This window comes from Acipenser ruthenus, chromosome 9 (genome assembly GCF_902713425.1).
Source record: "Acipenser ruthenus chromosome 9, fAciRut3.2 maternal haplotype, whole genome shotgun sequence".
Lineage (NCBI taxonomy): Eukaryota > Metazoa > Chordata > Actinopteri > Acipenseriformes > Acipenseridae > Acipenser > Acipenser ruthenus.
This window is the reverse complement of record NC_081197.1, coordinates 46,980,158-46,999,059: the sequence shown is the minus strand read 5'-3', so window position 1 is coordinate 46,999,059 and position 18,902 is coordinate 46,980,158. Positions and strand designations below refer to the sequence as shown.

At 36.1% G+C, this 18,902-nt stretch overlaps 1 protein-coding gene across 7 annotated transcripts in view; it reads left to right on the top strand.

Annotated features, from left to right (window-relative positions):
* The window catches only part of LOC117405155 (E3 ubiquitin-protein ligase Midline-1), a 160,671-nt gene extending 142,583 nt beyond the window's left edge, over positions 1 to 18,088 (top strand). For all 7 annotated transcript variants that reach the window (XM_059030125.1, XM_059030122.1, XM_059030124.1 and 4 more), the window contains 6 exons: positions 4,354 to 4,502; positions 7,407 to 7,534; positions 9,103 to 9,246; positions 12,874 to 13,035; positions 14,457 to 14,664; positions 16,347 to 18,088. In XM_059030125.1, coding sequence (XP_058886108.1) covers positions 4,354 to 4,502; positions 7,407 to 7,534; positions 9,103 to 9,246; positions 12,874 to 13,035; positions 14,457 to 14,664; positions 16,347 to 16,695 — 1,140 coding nt within the window. In that variant the 3' untranslated portion in view covers positions 16,696 to 18,088. The remainder of the gene's footprint in view (positions 1 to 4,353; positions 4,503 to 7,406; positions 7,535 to 9,102; positions 9,247 to 12,873; positions 13,036 to 14,456; positions 14,665 to 16,346) is intronic.
* Positions 18,089 to 18,902: the final 814 nt, after the last annotated feature.

Genomic DNA, 18,902 nt, shown 5'->3' with positions numbered 1-18,902 from the left:
TAATGTACACAGATCTACCTTCTATAAAAAAAAATACATATTTTGAACAACCAAGAGCATAAAACCACAAATGTTTGTAAGAATTGCATTTACTTAAGATTTTCAGGTCAACTTAACTCGTAGCATCTGACCTGAAATCTCTGTTGGCATGTGTAATGGGGTACACACCGTCCCTGTGCATATTATTTTGTGTTTGTATTATTATTTAAAACATTGTTTAATTGGTAAAACACAATGTTTTGTTATTGTTCACAGCCTGGATGGGCTTAAAATGCCTAATCCTGATAAAATCATGAGAATGCGTGGCAACAGCAAGTGCTTATTGACAAACTGGCTGTTGACCATGCAGATGAGAAACCCTGTGCCGAATGTGACAGAGGGATAAACTAGGTAATTAACAGCCAGTTAATCCCTCTGTCGCAATATAAAACCTGCAGCTTTGGCTGCACGGGGGAAGAGTGTGTTCAGTGGAGAATGGGAGAGACGTGAGTGAAACAGAAACTAAAAACATAACAATTGCTACTAGTGCTGGATTTAAACCAGCACGATACTTGTTTCTTCAGTGTTTGTGTGCTGTATTGTCTGTTTGTTTTCGACATCGTGCCTTTTTGTTTTGGAAAGTGTTTTGTTCAAATCTTTTTATTTATTAATAAAACGCTTAAGCAGCGCATTCATACCTCGCAGTCCTGACTGTCTGTGTGAAATCTCTTCCTGTTCTGACGTCACCACGCAGGATGTCCGTGACAGCGCAATGTCTCTTTCTAAAGCGTTGCATTGGAACCCAGTATGAATACATATCATGACATGGTATAGAAATGTCTTTCATCATTTATTTTACTTACCATGGAACAATGTAAATTTGTGTGTCTAATGACATTGGAGGCTTAAATATTATCATTTTGCCTGTTTATAGAATAACTTAATTGTACAGTATATTAGAATTCTACCACAAGTGAGAATTCACCTGTAATACAGATAATAATAATAAAGACTACAGGTCTGAGTGTGACTAGCAACCTGGGTAATTCTCTGATTCTCTAAATCTAGAAGTAGATTGAGCAGTAAGTGGACCATGTAGTTATTCTGCTTGGTTTAATGCCTAATTTAGTAATCTTAAAATAAATTCAGTACATTAAGTGTCTCTCACTACACTGTAATTGCATGTGCGGTTTCATAATTACACAGACTGCATATGTAATTAAAGCAGACAGTATTGTGGATATATTTATACAGTGACACATGAAAAGCAATTTTGGCAAATAAAACAGAGCCACTCATTTACTTCGATATAATAACTTCTATTCATTCATTTTATATTGTGTTTTAATTCCAGTTTAGTTAACCAAAACACATTATCAGGTGTTTTCTGATATTTTTTTTCAAATCTCTAATGATACAGTTTTGTAAAATTAACAGTTTGATTTGTAATTCACAAATAAATTGCATTTTGGTGTACAGAACTTGATAAAACTAGCTAAATGCATCTAAACGATAAATAAAACATAACACATATACACAATGTATAGCAAGGAGATCATAAAAAAACGAACTTCACTGCACTGTATTCTTCCTGTCAGTCATCCAGCCGAATAACCCTTTCCTTGTCTCCTAAGAACGGTTCATTTACTGCAGTTGTGATTAAATTATACACCCTAACAGCCCGCAGGTTACTCATGATCAAGAGGAATTAGGATGTGGCTCAGTGCAATAAAATTCTTCACAAATCAGACGTGTTCTCACTGGCGTAGGTGCAGTCCCATCAGTGACTGAATTATGCTACTTGTTTCCATTTGTGTTGGGAGGTAGTGGAGGGGATCAGAGAGTTATCTTTGGCATGAGATACCAATTATCCTGTCAGTCAGAGGCCAATCTCAGTGCTGTTTCCTGATCTCACACACCTACCTGAGACTCTCTGTTCCCCTTGAGGTTTTCCACAGATGAGACTTCCTTCCTTTCCTCGTGTTTGAACTAAGCGATACTGTTAGAAAGAAGAGGAGGATGTGCATTGATGGTACCACCTGCAGGAATAGAGATGACATACAGAGCAAGCTTGTTGGGAAATACATATTGAATGCTGTGCACAGTACATTGCAAATTACTATTTTATTTTATTAAAGGAAGCTCATTGTGCTGCCCTGTCACATCTGAAACAACAAATGTGACATGACACTGCTTGCCTCATCTAATAATGTAGCTGCTTTAGTTTTCAGGGCATTTAACTTAGGCCTGCACATTAACAGTGTGAATAGTGTTTTACAGCATAGTTGTTTTTTTTTTAAGTGTAGTTTCAAATGGTACGATGATTGCATCGCCCTTTGAGCCTCAGCGAATTTGTCATTTCTAACACTGCTCCACAAAAAGAAAGGTTTGGACAGCCTTCTATATAAATGTGATACAGACTTCCTCTTCAAAATTTTTATGACCAGAACAAATCAATTATCAATTATGCTTGGGCCTTTTTTTCTGTCAAAATATGTATAGTAGTAACTCAACTTGCACACTTGTACCTTCTTTCACAACAAAATCTTTATTATGGTCACGGGTACATTCTTCTGGGGGTTTTGTGTGTAGGCATTTTTTTTTACATTCCGCCACAATTTGCAATTCTGTTTTAAATCCTCTGTATCTTAACTGTAATACAGTTTTAAATCCCGGACAAAGCTAATCCTAATTGTAATCTTGTTTTAAACTCAGTAGTGGGTAGGTTTTAAAGTATTCAGAATGAATCAATGATATACAAGTTGGGAAGGAGGGACATTGCCCAGCTATACTGGAAAAGGTTTTTTTTATATAAATATTAGTAGTAGTTTTTTTGGCTATCCACCGATTTCATTTGTCTTGTATCTGGGTTGTTTTGTCAGTTTTTATCGGTTAAAACCGAAAATCAGAAGCCCTATGTGGCAAAGTGGTAAGTGGTAGCAGGTGTATAGCAGGTGCAGTGCAGATACCGTAATTCCAAGAATCACACAGACAACAAAGTACGGGTGAAAATGTTTTAATGGTTTATAAACCAATGGTCTGATGACCTGCCAGTAAATAATAAAGAGCTGGCAATACACAACAATGTGTATTGCGCAGTGATGAAACAAAGGGTTGCAGTCCCGCAAATGAAAAACACGGTACAAAACACACACAATTAGACACACACGATCACAGGTCCAAAATGAGTGCTCTCAGTGCTTGTGGTGAAGTACTATATAATACGTGCTTTTAGTGAAACAGGTGTTGATAACAATGTTTATTCGTGACGGTAGTGCAGTGGTGATCCGGTTTCGTGCTGGCCCTTGGCGACAGCTCCGGATTTGAGTTTAGCCGTCTGGTGATAACAAACACAGACAATTACTAAACAGACAAACAAACAAAACACTCACAAACTCCTTTCATTAATTATTTTGGGCAATCTCCCGGTCCTTCCAGTTTCCACGTCAAAACCCAAGCGAAGGAAAAGATTTACAATTCTCCAGCCTCTTTTATGCGATTATGCATGACCCCTTGGTAAACGATTACAGCTGACTCTATTGCCTGCAGCTGCTACCTCGTTTACCTTCCAGGTCAATACATTCTCGCACTGGAGTCTCGTCTTTTTCCAGGCTGATTGACTTCCCGACCCAGGGAATGAACTGTCAGGACAACCTGTCCAAAGCCTTTCCCTTTCGCTACTTTGTATCCTCACAGGTCGAGAGGGAGATTTACGACCAGAACTCATTATATTTCCATCACACCCTAATTATAAGTTATATATATATATATATACATATATATTTAGGCAATAAGATGTGACACAGAGGGCAATACAAGACATTATGGACCGTTTGGGTAATGTGGCCTGGAAGTCGAGGGCGCTATTTATCAACCTAAGAAATAATCTGTGTATTGTTACCATCTGCAAAACTGTGCCTAAGTGTCCTTTGGGAATGTACTGTATTAATAATTAACTACGTGCCTTTGGGTTAGCCCACTGCTGGAAGACAACTGTGTGGATTAAAACTGAGTAGAAATATATAAAATAGATGTGGTTTCCAAGGGAAGAGCAATTTTCATTTTTTCTTAATTTCGCAAATCTTAATGAGCTTCAGCACAGTAGAAAACCAATGCTACTTTTATTTGAAGATGTGTAATCTTTAAACAGAGGTGTCACTCAGTAGAGGTATGTTCCACTGTACCATGCAATATTTCAATTTCGTGAATTTCAGGCTTCTGGAATCGATATAGGCTCCTGGGCATTGACAAATATTTTTGTCCCCCACGTGTGTTACCTTCTGTCTATTCAGATAGGTGGTGATTGAATTCCAGTCTGTTAAAACAGCTGTCTAAACCCTTTTTTATTTTATTTATTTTTTATTTTTTTAAAAGGTGGTGAGATTGCGTAAACTGGCCCAGCAGATTGGTAACTGCAAGCAATGCATTGATAAATCCTCGTCCCTCATCACCCAGGCTGAACAAACCCTCAAGGAAAATGACCATGCCCGCTTCCTGCAGACGGCAAAAAATATCACTGAAAGGTAAAGCCACCACAGAATTATAACAGTGAAATTAAACCTATTATTATTATTATTATTATTATTATTATTATTATTATTATTATTATTATTATTATTGTCTTATTTTATATACCCCAATTTATTTTGTTTTCAAATTAGTCATCATAAAAGGCATTTGTCAAAAAAAATGCTTATGCCAGGATTTCAGGAAGGAGGATTTCATAAGTACTTTAAATACACAACTAAAAAACGAAAACACAACAATAGTCTGTTTTGTCATTTATAACCTGTTTGTATTTCTTCATTATCTCTCCCAATGTAAATAAGTTTCACACTTTATAGTTTTATACAAAACAAGATAACCACTAATCGAATTGAGATGAAACTTAGCACATTCAAAAAGGAAAAAACCACAAGTGTGATACCATACCAGAAATAAACAACTCCAGACAAGCCCAAGTTTATGAGATTGATTTCAGGGAGACAGTCTCAGGGACCCAACAATACCAAGCCCACGATCCCTTTTCCTTCCAGTGATGATGAAATACATTTGAATATGTTCTCCGCATTTGCTGAATTACAGATAAGCATATGTACAAAGCCTACACTGACTTGACCTCTCTCTTCATCAAAGTACCTTGCAAGGATAGCACACTCTTTTTCACACATAGTGTCATTACTCTCATATATCATTAGATTATATAGCCTTTTATCTGACAGAATATGCTGAACAGGTTTTGAGAACACTCTGGTTCAAGTGCATTATTTACAATGGCAGATGTTTTTGTGTAAGAACAGACACGATGCTTTGCTGTCTCGCTGTCTGGAAACATCTTGCGAAACAAACTACCTGCATGTTAGCCACTGAAAATGTCAGGTTGTGCTCAACTAAAAATCCTGTAAACAACACCCCAGCATTGATAACCTTATCCTGAACACTTATCCCTCTCCTTTGCCTGCCTCACATGCTGTAACCCCTGCAGTGCAAAAAATACAAGTACATTTTACACTTGGTTTACAAAATAAAAAAGTAATGTATTGAAATGAACTCTTCACAGTATAATTGTGTAAAGTGAATTTCAAACTGTTAGCATAATGTAATTCCTACTTACAGTAATTTAAAATAAATGTACTTGTAAATTACAGATGTAGTCAGGAATTTCCATTAAATATATTTTTTTTATCCATTACTATCAAATGTATAGAACATTTGAAATACGCTAATCCTGCTGTTTAACAAAAAGTAAGACATTACAGATAAACAGTGAAGAGTTGAAATCTAGAGACTGGGATGATGGTGCTGAAAACATTCAGGAGCTAAATGTTTTGCGAATTAAGCACGTGTTGGTGCTTTGCTTTATGGTCAAAATATACACAGCTGTGTTTTTAGTTTTGAATTAGTTTGATGTAAGACAGGTTTGCAAACGTTAATGTATTCATACAGTAAATGAATAAATGACAAATCTTGAGGTGTTTTGAGTACTAAAGTTGTTTATTTTTTAAACACGTGAAGGTGTGATGTGTTAGAAAAAAACAAAGCAATCACAGAGCAACCCTTCTGATGTAGCTATACATCACAATTGTAACTTCTACTGAAGTAAAACACTGACAATTTGTATGTGTTAGTACGATATTTGAGTTAAACTCGTAGAAACCAACCAATAACTGTGCAGTTGAAAACAAACATGGGACACTTAATACAAGACTTACATTGTACATGCAATCGTTTATCCCGCCGTGAGCGATCAAGAAATTTGAATTGCACACTGTGTGCACCTGGCATAATCCGATGAGAACAGTGTTAAATATTTTCTTTTTTTCTTTTTTCAGTATTTTTTTAAAAAATGTGGTTCCCCTTCAGTTTCAATTTCAGCTTCAGCTGTGTGTGTCCTTTAATGCCATTGTGTACAACTGCGATTAATGTCCCACCTTCAAAATATTTGCCATCGGCGTGATTACCTATTATGTTTGATGGACAGGTTACTGACCAACCAACTTGAACTGCCTTGTACCTACCCACCAACCAACCAACCAACCAACATTTAACCTTGTTTAGCAAAGCTAGCAGTTTGGCTTTCGCGTCTGATCTGTTTGACATAAACACAGCAAAGCCTTTACAGAAAAAGGGACAGTGTATTTAGCAGTACTTGCGGGAGGTTTTCAATCATTTTCGGGGGAGGGAGGGTTATGTAGATCAAGGACACTCCTGGAAGTTATGGGAGACTTGGGCTGTTTGCAACTCAGACATTTATTTTAAGGAGTTGTAAATAGTTCATTTTTAAAAAATTCATTTTGAAAGTGTAATTGGTGTTTTATTTTTTTTTCTTTTCAGAAAACAATTGCGCTAATGACGCTTTGGAATAAATATCTTTGAGAATCACATTTGCAAATGTTTCTTGTGCTTATAAAAATGCAAAGGCCTACATACAGTTTTATAAAACTATAAAAACACTCAAACAGCTGGTTTCACAGATCCTGACTAGCACTAATATCAGACTACCTTACCTGAAGTAACATTGGATAGTCCAAGATTAGTGCAAATTGGGGTCTGTAAATCAGATGCTCAGTCCCCCTTTTATATAATTTTGGAAATTACATTTAAAACAATTAAATAATATTAATAACAGAGGTAATGGCAGATGTCTATTCCAAGAAAGTCTGTCCCAAATGACATGCTTCGTAGTTCTGACAATGTTACACATAAGATCAAGTCTGTGTACAGTTCCGTAACATCAATTTAAAAAATATGTTAGCTAAACCAACTGTCAAATTTGGACTGGCAGCTTTCCAACCATTAAGAGAATTGTTTCCTTTTTAGTCTCCGTATATTTATTGATGCCTGTTTTGTATTGTATGAATTGCAAGCATAATTGATTGCGATACACAGAATCCATTTTTAAAACATTTGAACTGATTATTTTGCAGAGTTTCCATGGCGACAGCATCTTCCCAGGTCCTGATACCACAAATCAACTTAAATGACACATTTGACACATTTGCATTAGACTTTTCAAGGGAAAAGAAAATGCTAGAAAGCCTTGACTATCTCACCGGTAAGCTTCAGCAACATTACCTCCGAGAGTTGCTGGAATTAAGGGTCTTAGCATTGGCATATGAGCAAGATCCAATATTCATATTCACATGTGGTTATGTAAGCTTTCAATATAATTTTAAAGGTTACTTATTATTATTCTGTATTGGCATTTTTGGTTCATATGATATTGGTGAAATCCTTCAGGAGTGTTTTTAATATATTTTTTCAAATTTTCATTTTGAACTGAGAATATGTACTCTCACCTCAAATTCAACCCTGAATCAGTTATACAAGGTGATGAATACATGGCTTTTAGGACATACTCTAATTAAGAGATACAGTACTAGTCTTTAGTTGTACTTAAATATGTGAATTTGGTAGCATGTTAGATTAATGGACATACATATACCAATAGTTAATACTCTTACATGGTAACTGCTGGTGGAATATCTGTATAATATATAGAGGGCCTGTACCATAGTGTTACTATGTAATTACATCAGGTAATAAGCTGTTTTTCATACAAAAAGTCATTTGCATGTAATGAATATGTAGTTACCATGTAAAAGCAGGAACCGTTGGTTATTACCCAGTTATTATAATGGAATTACATGTTTAGCTTTTCTTTATTGTTTTATATTTTCATATGCCCTCGCTGCCTACCTCAGTTCATGCTTAAGTACATGATTACAGACAAACAGCAAGCATCTGCCGTACTGTGTTAAAGTATTAAAGTTTTACAGAACATCTGCAGTGTTTACAATGACGTTGCTTTATCTGTACTGTATCCTGTGTCATCAATATCGCAGCAGCATTTATTTTTACACAATCCCCATTGTTTTTATATTTTCTATTCACACATCGTGAGTTATAAATCAGCTGGGGAATGCATTTCTCAACTTTTGCTCAGGCGTGTTCGCCAGGAGAAAGGTCATTTCTCTTCTAAACATTGCAGTGGATCCAAATCCTGATCCCTCCTGCAACAATGCTTGTTTTCTGTTCTCACAATACTCCACTAATTTCAATCAGAGCACCAGCATTGTTGCAGGAGGGAGCATGATATTGATGCACTATAATGTTTGTAGCATAAATGAATTTGTTTTTGGTCAATGCTTCTGAGTACAAGTTGATTTATGACTTTAATTTATGATGCGTAAATAAAATATCAACATACTTTTGTTGTAAAACAATGCTTGCCGGGATGTTCTGTAACACTTGTACTTAATACATAGCTTGTGTTATATTATTTTATCTCCCTTTCACGTATCAACCATAATGTTAATGTAGGCAATCAATTCACTTAAAATGACCCCAAGACAGAATAAAATAAATGAACTGTCAGATAGACAATAGCAAAGGAAATGTCATCACAAAAAGCCTGCAATGTATGCCAATCCTACCATTTTCTACAACTGAAAACATCTTAATGGGCAATAAATTGCACAATTACTGTGCTTTTCACCCTCATCATTGTAGTTGAAGAAACTGTTCTCTCTCAAGTGACATTTGCCATGCTGATGTACCCCTGACAAGAACCTAATGTGCTGTTATTTAAAAGGGCTAAATGATTACCACTTGGTATTTTAGCTCCAAATCCCCCGGGAATTCGTGAAGAGCTGTGTACAGCGTCGCATGATACTATCACTGTCCACTGGACATCTGATGATGAATTCAGCATTGTCTCCTATGAACTTCAGTATGCCATCTTCACAGGACAGGCCAATGTAGTTAGTAAGTATAAACATTTTTATTCTGTAAAGTTGATCAGTGCTTTTCTTTATTTCTTTGTTTTACCCCTTTTTATATTTTGGACAGGAATGTGTGTTTTTTACAAGTTGAACTACCTTACAGTAAGTACCCCTGTGTAGCTCAACATTAAACTATGTAGTTTATAATTAGAATCTTCAAACCTGCTTAATTACAACAGTCCTCAATTGATCCAGCAAGTGCCTTGTTAGTTTTTAATTTACAAAAAGTCAGTGCTGCTTCCATTCTGAGTCATTCAGTCATCCAAACTATACACTGTCATTTTATTGCAGGATAACAGGATTTGGAATTTAAATAAAAAGTGAATAGCATTGAGGTTGTACTTTCCAATAATGGGGAACAATAATAAATCTACTGTACTGAGCACACTTTCACAAAACAGTTCTACCAAATATTCAGCTAAGAGTGAAATGAACCAGATATACATACTGGATTAAAGTGGATTACAGGACTTGGAAAGATTAAAGTACAGACATTTTTATAGTTCAAATATAGCAGTTCAACATTTAAAAAGGTGCTCACTAAAAGGAGAGTTACAATACACGTTCAGTGCACGTCAGTGCTGGGACGAATGTGTTTTTTCTTATTTGAATATTCTTTCAAAATTTAAAGTAATATTCAAATTTGTATAATCTGAGAAAATATGGTCATTTAATTAACTGTGATTAGTACCATGTTACAAGTAAAGTACAGGACCATTAGCACAGTCCAAAATAGCTGAGAACAACATAAGTAATATAATTGTAAAAGTGTAGTCATAAATCCACAAGCCATGCATATGAAACAATGAAACAAATTATTTTGCAATCCATCGCAAAATAGCAGGGCTCGTTTTTCATTTTGCTGTGGTATTAACTTTACATTGATTTGCAACTTCACAGTTAAATGCAGTGGGTCTGAATGGTTTACTGTGATCTCTGTTGTATTTGTCTAGCAAAGTCTGACTTGAATAGAGTGAAGATTACATTTAAACTGGCAGGAAAATGAAACAATATTCTTACTTAAAGCTCATTAACATGTTTATTAATGGATAGCCATAAAAACAGCTAGAGAGCATATTGTAAGCCCCCCCCCCCCCCCCCTTGACTGGGACAGTATCATTATCCTCATACAAGATGGTGGTTTGCACAAGCAGTATTTCTTTTTCAACCTCAATTTGGTCTGTTGAGTCGCGATGTATACAGTGCATGCTCATAATGTACCGTTTCTTCAGAATGAGAAGCAGCTCTTCAAGTATTATGAAGGAACTACACTGTAATGAACATTCTCTGTTTTATTTTAAAAATGAGAAACGTCCATGCTATATGCATGTTAGCAATGACTTCTTCAGGGTTGTGTTGGAACACACAAAGTGGGTAGTATGGAAGTTCGTTGGTCCCTGGAAGTTGAATAGTTCCACGGTAGCTTAGATTAGAGCATGAGGTCAGTAGGTTTCTGTATCTGAATGGTACCATTCTGGTGAACCATTTGCATACTTCTCTAACAACAGCCATGTCTCATCATCTGTATGACTATTTAGTTATACATCACACGTTACCAAGTTACTCTTTGACAGCACACCCACCTATCTCTGTATTAGTACACTGCGCAGAGCCCATCGGTGGTACACAAACATGGCCTACAGACAATAAAATGCAGTATACTTGCCGACTCGTGCAAGCCATTATTGCATCATATTTAGCACATCAAATTTATATAAACTTCTGTACATTGGTACTATTCTCCAGGCATTTTACTCCAAATCGTTATAAACCCATTTCCTTCTGAAATAAGAAACCCATGAAATGTATCAGACCCAAGAGTAAGTAAGTGATTTACTGGTGGCAGTTCTGTTAAACCTGGGAAGTAATACTGTGAGGTCTGCAAAACTGTATACAGTTTTCAGCATATTCATCAACTGTCTATAAAGCTCTGAAAACAGACTCTAAAAATTGAAGCAGACAGTTGTTTATTTCTTTGGCTACATATTCTGTACATTTTTTATAGAATGGATCCAACCATAATTACACCTGAACATTTTTGCTTAAAAATCCTAATTACTGTACGTGGTGCACATATGAATCAAATTACAGAAATGAGCACCGCAGTTTATATTATCCATTCAGTGCTAGACCAAATGGTTTTCCCTGCAGAATTAGGTAATGCGAACAGTATTTACAGTGGAAATAGCATCAGGTTTTAGCTGCATATGAATTCTTGAGAGGGGAAAAATATAAAGATATTAAATTACTGCGTCTGAAAATTTGGCAAAGATGGAATAATTAGCATAAATTAATCCTATAAGAGTGTCCACCATATATACTAGGTTTAGGGGGGTTATTTATTTATTTTATTAAATGATTGTCCCAAAAAAGAGACACCAGGTTTGATTGGGATTAGGGTAAATTACTTAAAATCCCCAACTCTAAAATTTATGTAAATGGAGTTAATATTTTTGGCTTAGTCCAAGGTACCTTCTGAAGGAAAGCATTTACTATATTCATGCATGTAATATTTTCTTATGCATTTAGTAGAATGTGAATAAGAGAGTTCTTTCATATACTAATACCTTTTCCTACCATTATAGAAACTGCCTTCTCCAATTTACACACGTTATCCTTAACGAAACAAGGATGAATAATACCTTAAATAGACAAGCACCACCGTACTTTCCCTGAGGTTTCTAATCTGATAAATCCAGTCTGTATTTTTGTCTTATGGGTCAAACAACTGCTCTGTGATTTGTAAAACAAGATCCACGATCTGCAGGAGAAATGTGCGATGTAATAACATAAACAGTGTATCTTCTCCCTCTGTCATCCTAAGGCTATTAAATACAGTTCATTACACAGCTTCCTTTTCTAACTCTGTAACCAGAATAACAAATTATACCCCAATAACGTTGCATTGGCTAATATTTTCTTAAACCCCAAAAGAGATCCACATGCCTTTGTTAAATAGTAAAGCACAGTATTAAAAATATACAATTAAAATTGTTTTCAGTTTGTTTGTAGGATATACATTAACTCATTAGCCAACTTGTAGGCCATATGGCGCAGAAGCATTGATAGATAATTTTTTACGCATTCATTAAATACTTCAATCATTAATATTGGCAAGATACTGTAAATACGGAACAAACAGACAAAAAAAAAGGAATCCCAATGCCAGGCATTGCCATATACACATTGCACCTGGGTGCCATAAATAAGGGACAGCAATAAATTATATTGTGGTGTGCTGTGTTGACTGTAAGCATTCGGCTCTGTAATCCAAATCCTCATTAACACAGTATTTTTTAGACAGGAAAAAACACAAACTATAAATTTACCTGTCTAGACATAAATAACTCAGACGTTTAATCAGGAGTCTCGTACGACCAAAAAAAAAAAAGAAGTGCTAATGACAGAGTAAAAAGCTTTGAAAATCTGGCCCAAAGTGTTTGACCGTCTAAATGACTGCTTCTGATTTTCCATATGTACAGGATTAGCACAAGGTGTGCAATATTTAAATAAATCATGCTGATTTATTGTTGACAATGTTGAGCCCTGTTAAGCTGAGCCACGTCTCTCTGGCTGGCATATCTGATGGCATTTGTGTTTTTTCGCACAGGTTTATGTAACTCCGCTGACAGCTGGATGATTGTTCCCAATATTAAACAGAACCACTACACTGTGCACGGACTGCAGAGCGGCACCAAGTACATCTTCATCGTCAAGGCGATAAATCAGGCTGGCAGCCGGAGCAGTGAGCCTGGCAAGCTCAAGACAAACAGTAAGTGACGCTGCTTAAGCAGGAGCTTCGAAGTATGTTTTTGAAGAGGCACTTGAAAAGTGGACTGAAGTGCTAGGTCACAGCAGTTGACTGCAGTCCAGATCGTTATCCTACACTACGTCTCCAGTTGCCATACATTTATTAGTCGCACTTTAGAAAACAGTGCCTTTTCATAATGAAGAGTTCCAATCCAAATGGCTTTAGCTTGTGTTGAGTATTTATTTATTTTTTTAAGTCTGTTTGAATCGATTAAATCCTGTGGTTTCTTGTATTACCATCATACTTGCACACAAATCTACATTTTAAAAAGTGTAATATTTTTTGACGCCACAAAGCTTCCTTGTATAAAATGTGTCTGAATGTAGTCGATGCACTCTTTTCTCTGCTACATTGAAAAAGATGAATGCCGTACACTGTAGGCCTTTGTATTTAAGGTATTTGATCTTTTTTTGTTTTGGCCATAGGGTTTTATTATAAATTTGAACTGCCGGTTTACAAAGAAGTTCTTTATAAAACAAAGAACAAATAATCTAAATATAACGTTTTTGAGGTCTGCGTGCATAATTTAGCATGCTCAGACTGTTTTACAACATGTTATCCACATTAATTGTTAGCAAAACTAGCTGTTCATTTGGGAAATTTTAAATACTGTCAGGTATCAGATATTATTTTTGAGAACACACTCAACAGTTACAAATACCTTGTAAACAGATGTAATGTTCAACCACATTACCTGCTAGTTTTTTAACCATGGGGATAAAAAGACAAGGTCAGTTATCCAACAACCCCAGGCCAGAGTTGACCAACCCTGATATAACAGTTAACGTCCACTGCAGAAGGTATTAATATATTGTCCGTTCAAGAGGTGTTGAATATGTAGTTCCATGTTTCAAATGGTATATAAAAGTGAGGCGAAAAAAGGTTATGAAAAGGGTAAGTGGTTAAAATCTATGATGTCTTGCTGGTGCTTTAAACAATGAGCCCACTCCTCTTTAAAGTTTCATAATCTAAATCCACAAACCTGAAAAAGTACTCTCAAAATGCAAAAATAAATATTTAAACCGTAAAATGCTCAGTCTATAACTAACAACTCTAGCATTAAATAATTTAATTCCCTTAGGTATTACATTTGTGTGGGTGAGATTCTTCGCTGCATAAGACAGTTATACACACTTGCATTAGTTCTAGGGTCACAGAAAATATAGTTTTCAGCTTCTCGGTTGTACTGCATATTTTGCCCTCTTGTCAGAATGCTTGCTTAAGGCCAATATTTTAGAAATGCGAGGGCTTTGCAAATGTTTCATAGTTGGTTGAACATAAGAATCTCCTGATTTCTAACCTATAGATAAAATTTTAGCAAACACTAACCCATGTGAAGGATGAAAATAAAACATTTTACAGTTACCTTTTTTTTTTTTTAGGTCAGCCTTTCAAGTTGGACCCGAAATCTGCCCATCGGAAGTTAAAGGTGTCCCATGACAATCTAACTGTTGAACGTGACGAGACTTCTTCAAAAAAGAGTCACACGCAAGAGCGTTTCACCAGTCAGGGGAGCTATGGCGTGACAGGCAATGTGTACATTGACAGCGGGCGCCACTATTGGGAGTCCCTTATTGGAGGAAGCACATGGTATGTGAGATACACTTTTTACTGACCGACCTAGCTATACTTTTTTTTTTTTTTTTTTGAGAAGAAATCTGTGTTAATAATAAAAAATAAAAACAATGTTTTGAAGGGAATGTTACAGAAAACTTTTTTAAAAAAATACATCAGTGTATGGATGCATAACTGCAAAGTAAAAACATAATACTTTGAGAATAAATGAGAAACACACGTCATATTACTGTAAAATGGGTTTAGGTACCAAGCACAGTGAGGACAGCACTGAATGAGTCTGCAAGGTGTTAAAACTATTCTGGGGGGACACGTGGCCATTCATCCATGATTATACTAGAAATCTGCAGCAGTCTGGTAGCATTTTAGATTACAGGGCATGTAGAGACACAGAGATTTATTCCACCAGAAATTACCATGTAAGAGCAGTAACCCTTGGTAGGTACCCAATTATTACAGTTACATATTGTTTCTATATTATTTGTCCAACCCAGTATGATACTTGTAATACAAAAACACTAATACACTACACATTGTTAAAGTTTGTAAACCACCAATTTTAACATAGTAAACCTTTCTAAGGAAAGAAAGTCACAGAAATGGGTGTCTTCATCATAAACACTCTATAGAAAGGACAGAAGCCCAAGGTAAGAAGAGAAAGTTTGGGAAAGCCCACTTACCCTCTCTCACTTTTTACACACAAACCCTAATAATGAGCTGATCATGAGGCACCAAAGCAGGATTCACAATTCAGTCCCTATGTAAACAGAAGTCTCTCTATGTCTAGGAGTTCTAATACTGCTCCGGGATACGCAGGGCACATTTGAATAGGGAGAGGTTAGAAAGAAAGTGTTGTTGGCACTGATGCTAAAAGCATGTTGGCATAGATGGAATCCCCAGACCAGAAACAGATTTACCATCCAGCAAGGGATTAGAAACCATTAACTGCTTCAGTAAATTGGGAATTTAAAATTCTGTTTTAAGAGAGTAAATATGAGTGCTTACAGCTCCATCTGTTTACTTCAGTCCGGGATTGCTTTGATTACAAATAATTGAACTGAATTAAATTTAATAGATCAAACAACCAACAGCAATTAGATTTTATTACATACAAAGGAGGAGGTTTGGTTCTTGTTACCCCTTTTTGATTAGCATGCTGAGACTGGCTGCAGGCACACACACTGTCTGGGAGCTACAGTATACAACAATACCAACAAATTATCAATTTAAAACGTTACCAAGCAAAATACTCTAATCTGAATTGAATCCCGGGTTTCATTAAAGTCAGTACTTTATTAGAACAAGTGATGTTAGAGGATACACCTTGAACGTTCATGAATACTGCAGTACTGAGGATGGACGAATAATGGGTTGTCTATGCCTATCCCCAGAATACTGTGTACATAACAAGTGCAATGTTTGGAAAAGGAAATATGTTTCTACCTAAATTTAACAGCTGAATTCTAAGAATAGAGTCAAATTTGAAACGGTGCTATTCCATTGATCATTCTGTCTGTGGATTTGAATGAATACGAAACAGTAAAAAAAAAAAAAAAGAAGAAATACGCAGCAGCATCGAATATGAAAACGTGATCTCTCATCACTTGATGTATAATACAGGGTACTGTATGTGTATGTATGCATACGATGGTATAATGAAAAGATGTCAATTAATTCTGTATTCTTGTTTTTCTCAGGTATGCAGTTGGAATCTCCTACAAGTCGGCTCCCAAGCATGAGTGGATTGGTAAGAATTCAGCCTCTTGGGTCTTGTGTCGCTGTAACAACTCCTGGGTGGTGAGACACAACAGCAAGGAGTTACCCATCGAGCCCTCCCCTCACCTGCGGCGTATTGGAGTTTTGCTGGACTACGACAATGGCTTTCTGGCCTTCTACGATGCTGTAAGCTCTCAGCACCTTTACACGTTTGACATTTCATTTGCACAGCCCGTGTGCCCTGTATTTAACGTGTGGAACAAGTGTTTAACAGTTTTAACAGGGCTTCCCATACCAGACCATTTGGAGTGCACTGAGCTGCAGCCGTGATCGCCGTGGCAACAAGGATAACAAGGACTCTCGGTGTATCCCAGGAGCGAATGTCTCGGAGAACGTCTTTGGCTGGAACTGCTTTACTTTACATTAGCTTTCTCTGAACAGTCCAGTCAGAACTGCAAGTGCGGACTTTCCCGGCACTAAACTGTATAAATATATAAGCCATGGCTTTAAGTTGTTCTGTACTTTGTACTTATTCTTTAATAGTGAAAACAAATTATACTATTTATGAAAAAAATGAATAATTCAACTAAAAAAAAAAGTAGAATTGATTTGCTTTGCACATTATTGTTTACTATTATATTTATGCTTAGTTGGTTAATTTTGGGAGATTTTAAAAAGAGGGACTAAAATAGCAAAATCATTTTAAACAACTTTTTTTTTTTTTTAATCCAGGGGGTGCTTTTATTTGGATCTTCAAACATGGATAAACAGAACTGAAGTGTTGTCTATAATTTTAGGTGTTTCTGTTCTGCCTTTGTAACCAGCATGCCAATATAATAAGCCTTGAGGAATGTAGCCTAGCAAACAATTAGTTTTAACAGTATATATGGATGACTTAGTCAAATGTGTGCATTCATGTTGATAACTGTTGTAATGTCTTCAGTCCTGTTTATCCTTTCACAAAGGGAAAATATATTCCTATCTTTTTAACTGGCAGGAGATTTTATCATACTTTTTTTTTTTTTAATAAATGCAAACAAGATGAAAATACTACCATACAATTTTTTTACCACTATTATTTTTAAGCATTTTTAGTGAATCAATAAAATAGCTTAATAATGGATTACCAGGCAGGGTGTTCATTGCTGCACTACCTTTCATTCTGCACCGAAGACTGAGAACAATGTCATGGACTGGAATACACATGCAGTAGGAAAGCTGTCAAGTAACAGGACATTACCTTGGTGGAAAATGCTGTTAAAAGTCACCCAGATACACAATGGATTCATATTATTATTTGACTGTCTGAACTGAGATGACTTTCACCAGTGTATCTTTCACTTCAAGGAGAAAACGGAAAGAATGCTTTTCCTGCGTAATCTGCATTTTATTCATGGGAGCCAAGTCTCCCCCTTCTCTACTATGAATTGTTAATCACTTTTCAGTAAATAAACCCGAGTGTTGATTACAGATTGCCTGTCTGCTACAAAAGACTTGCATCATCTTCTGTCATTTTCAATCAGCACTGCAGCATTGGAGTACATTCTTGAGGTTTCAGTGCTCATTTCTGGTCATACTGCAGATAAACTGCTGCTTGCCGGTTTGTTTGTTTTAGGTGTTATTTGTATTTGTATTTTTTTTTTTTTTTAGCAAGAATTTCTTTTGTTTTGCTGTACCATATTCAGTGTCTGTTTCTTGGATTAAAAAAAAGTTTGAATAGCAATTGTCAGGTTGCTTTCTGCATCTCTTAAGTTCTGTTTGTAAAAAAGAAACAGGAAGGTTCTAATATTAATGATTTAAATGCCAGTGTTATATAGATCTGTCCTTGATTAGATTAATGGAATAGATCCAGTGCCTGTGAGCTACCAATGTGCAAATCTCCTGTTAACTGATCAAAGGCATGCCATTTGCCCTCCTCACTAATAGCTACAATCCTTTCACAAAAACAAGCATAGCATTACCCCCACTCCCACTTGCTAAGTGAGGTTTTTTTTTTATTTTGTGGCATGCAGAAATGACTTTCACTGAAGTAAAGCCAGAATATTAAGTTGACAGATGACAAAACAGCAGTCCCCTACACTTCACATTTTTCTCTCCTAACAACTTCTCCCAATCAATAGCCCTTGTTTATTGCACAGCCATATATGCTGTTAAGAGAGGGGGGGGGGGGGGGGGAGAATGACAGTGCTTCTAATAACTAGGGATGCTTGTTCTTTTCACTTTCACTGTTTAAATGTGTTTGTCTACCACACTAAGAAATAGCTATATCATAATTAGCGGCATTGAGGATGGCTGAAATTAAATGTATTAGCTTGGTGCATACCAGTTCCCTCGAAAAGGTGTTGCGTTAGTCCCCCCAGAAACATTTTGATTGTGCATTGCAAGGAAAATATTACCGAAATAAAAACAAACATTTTATTTGTATCTGTTAATTAAGAAGAAAAATTTAATCGTTGAGATGTTCATTTCAGGCTGTTTTTAAGAAGGTGCACCAGCATTGATAAAAAGTGAGAAAAGCCAGGCATTGAACAATTTCT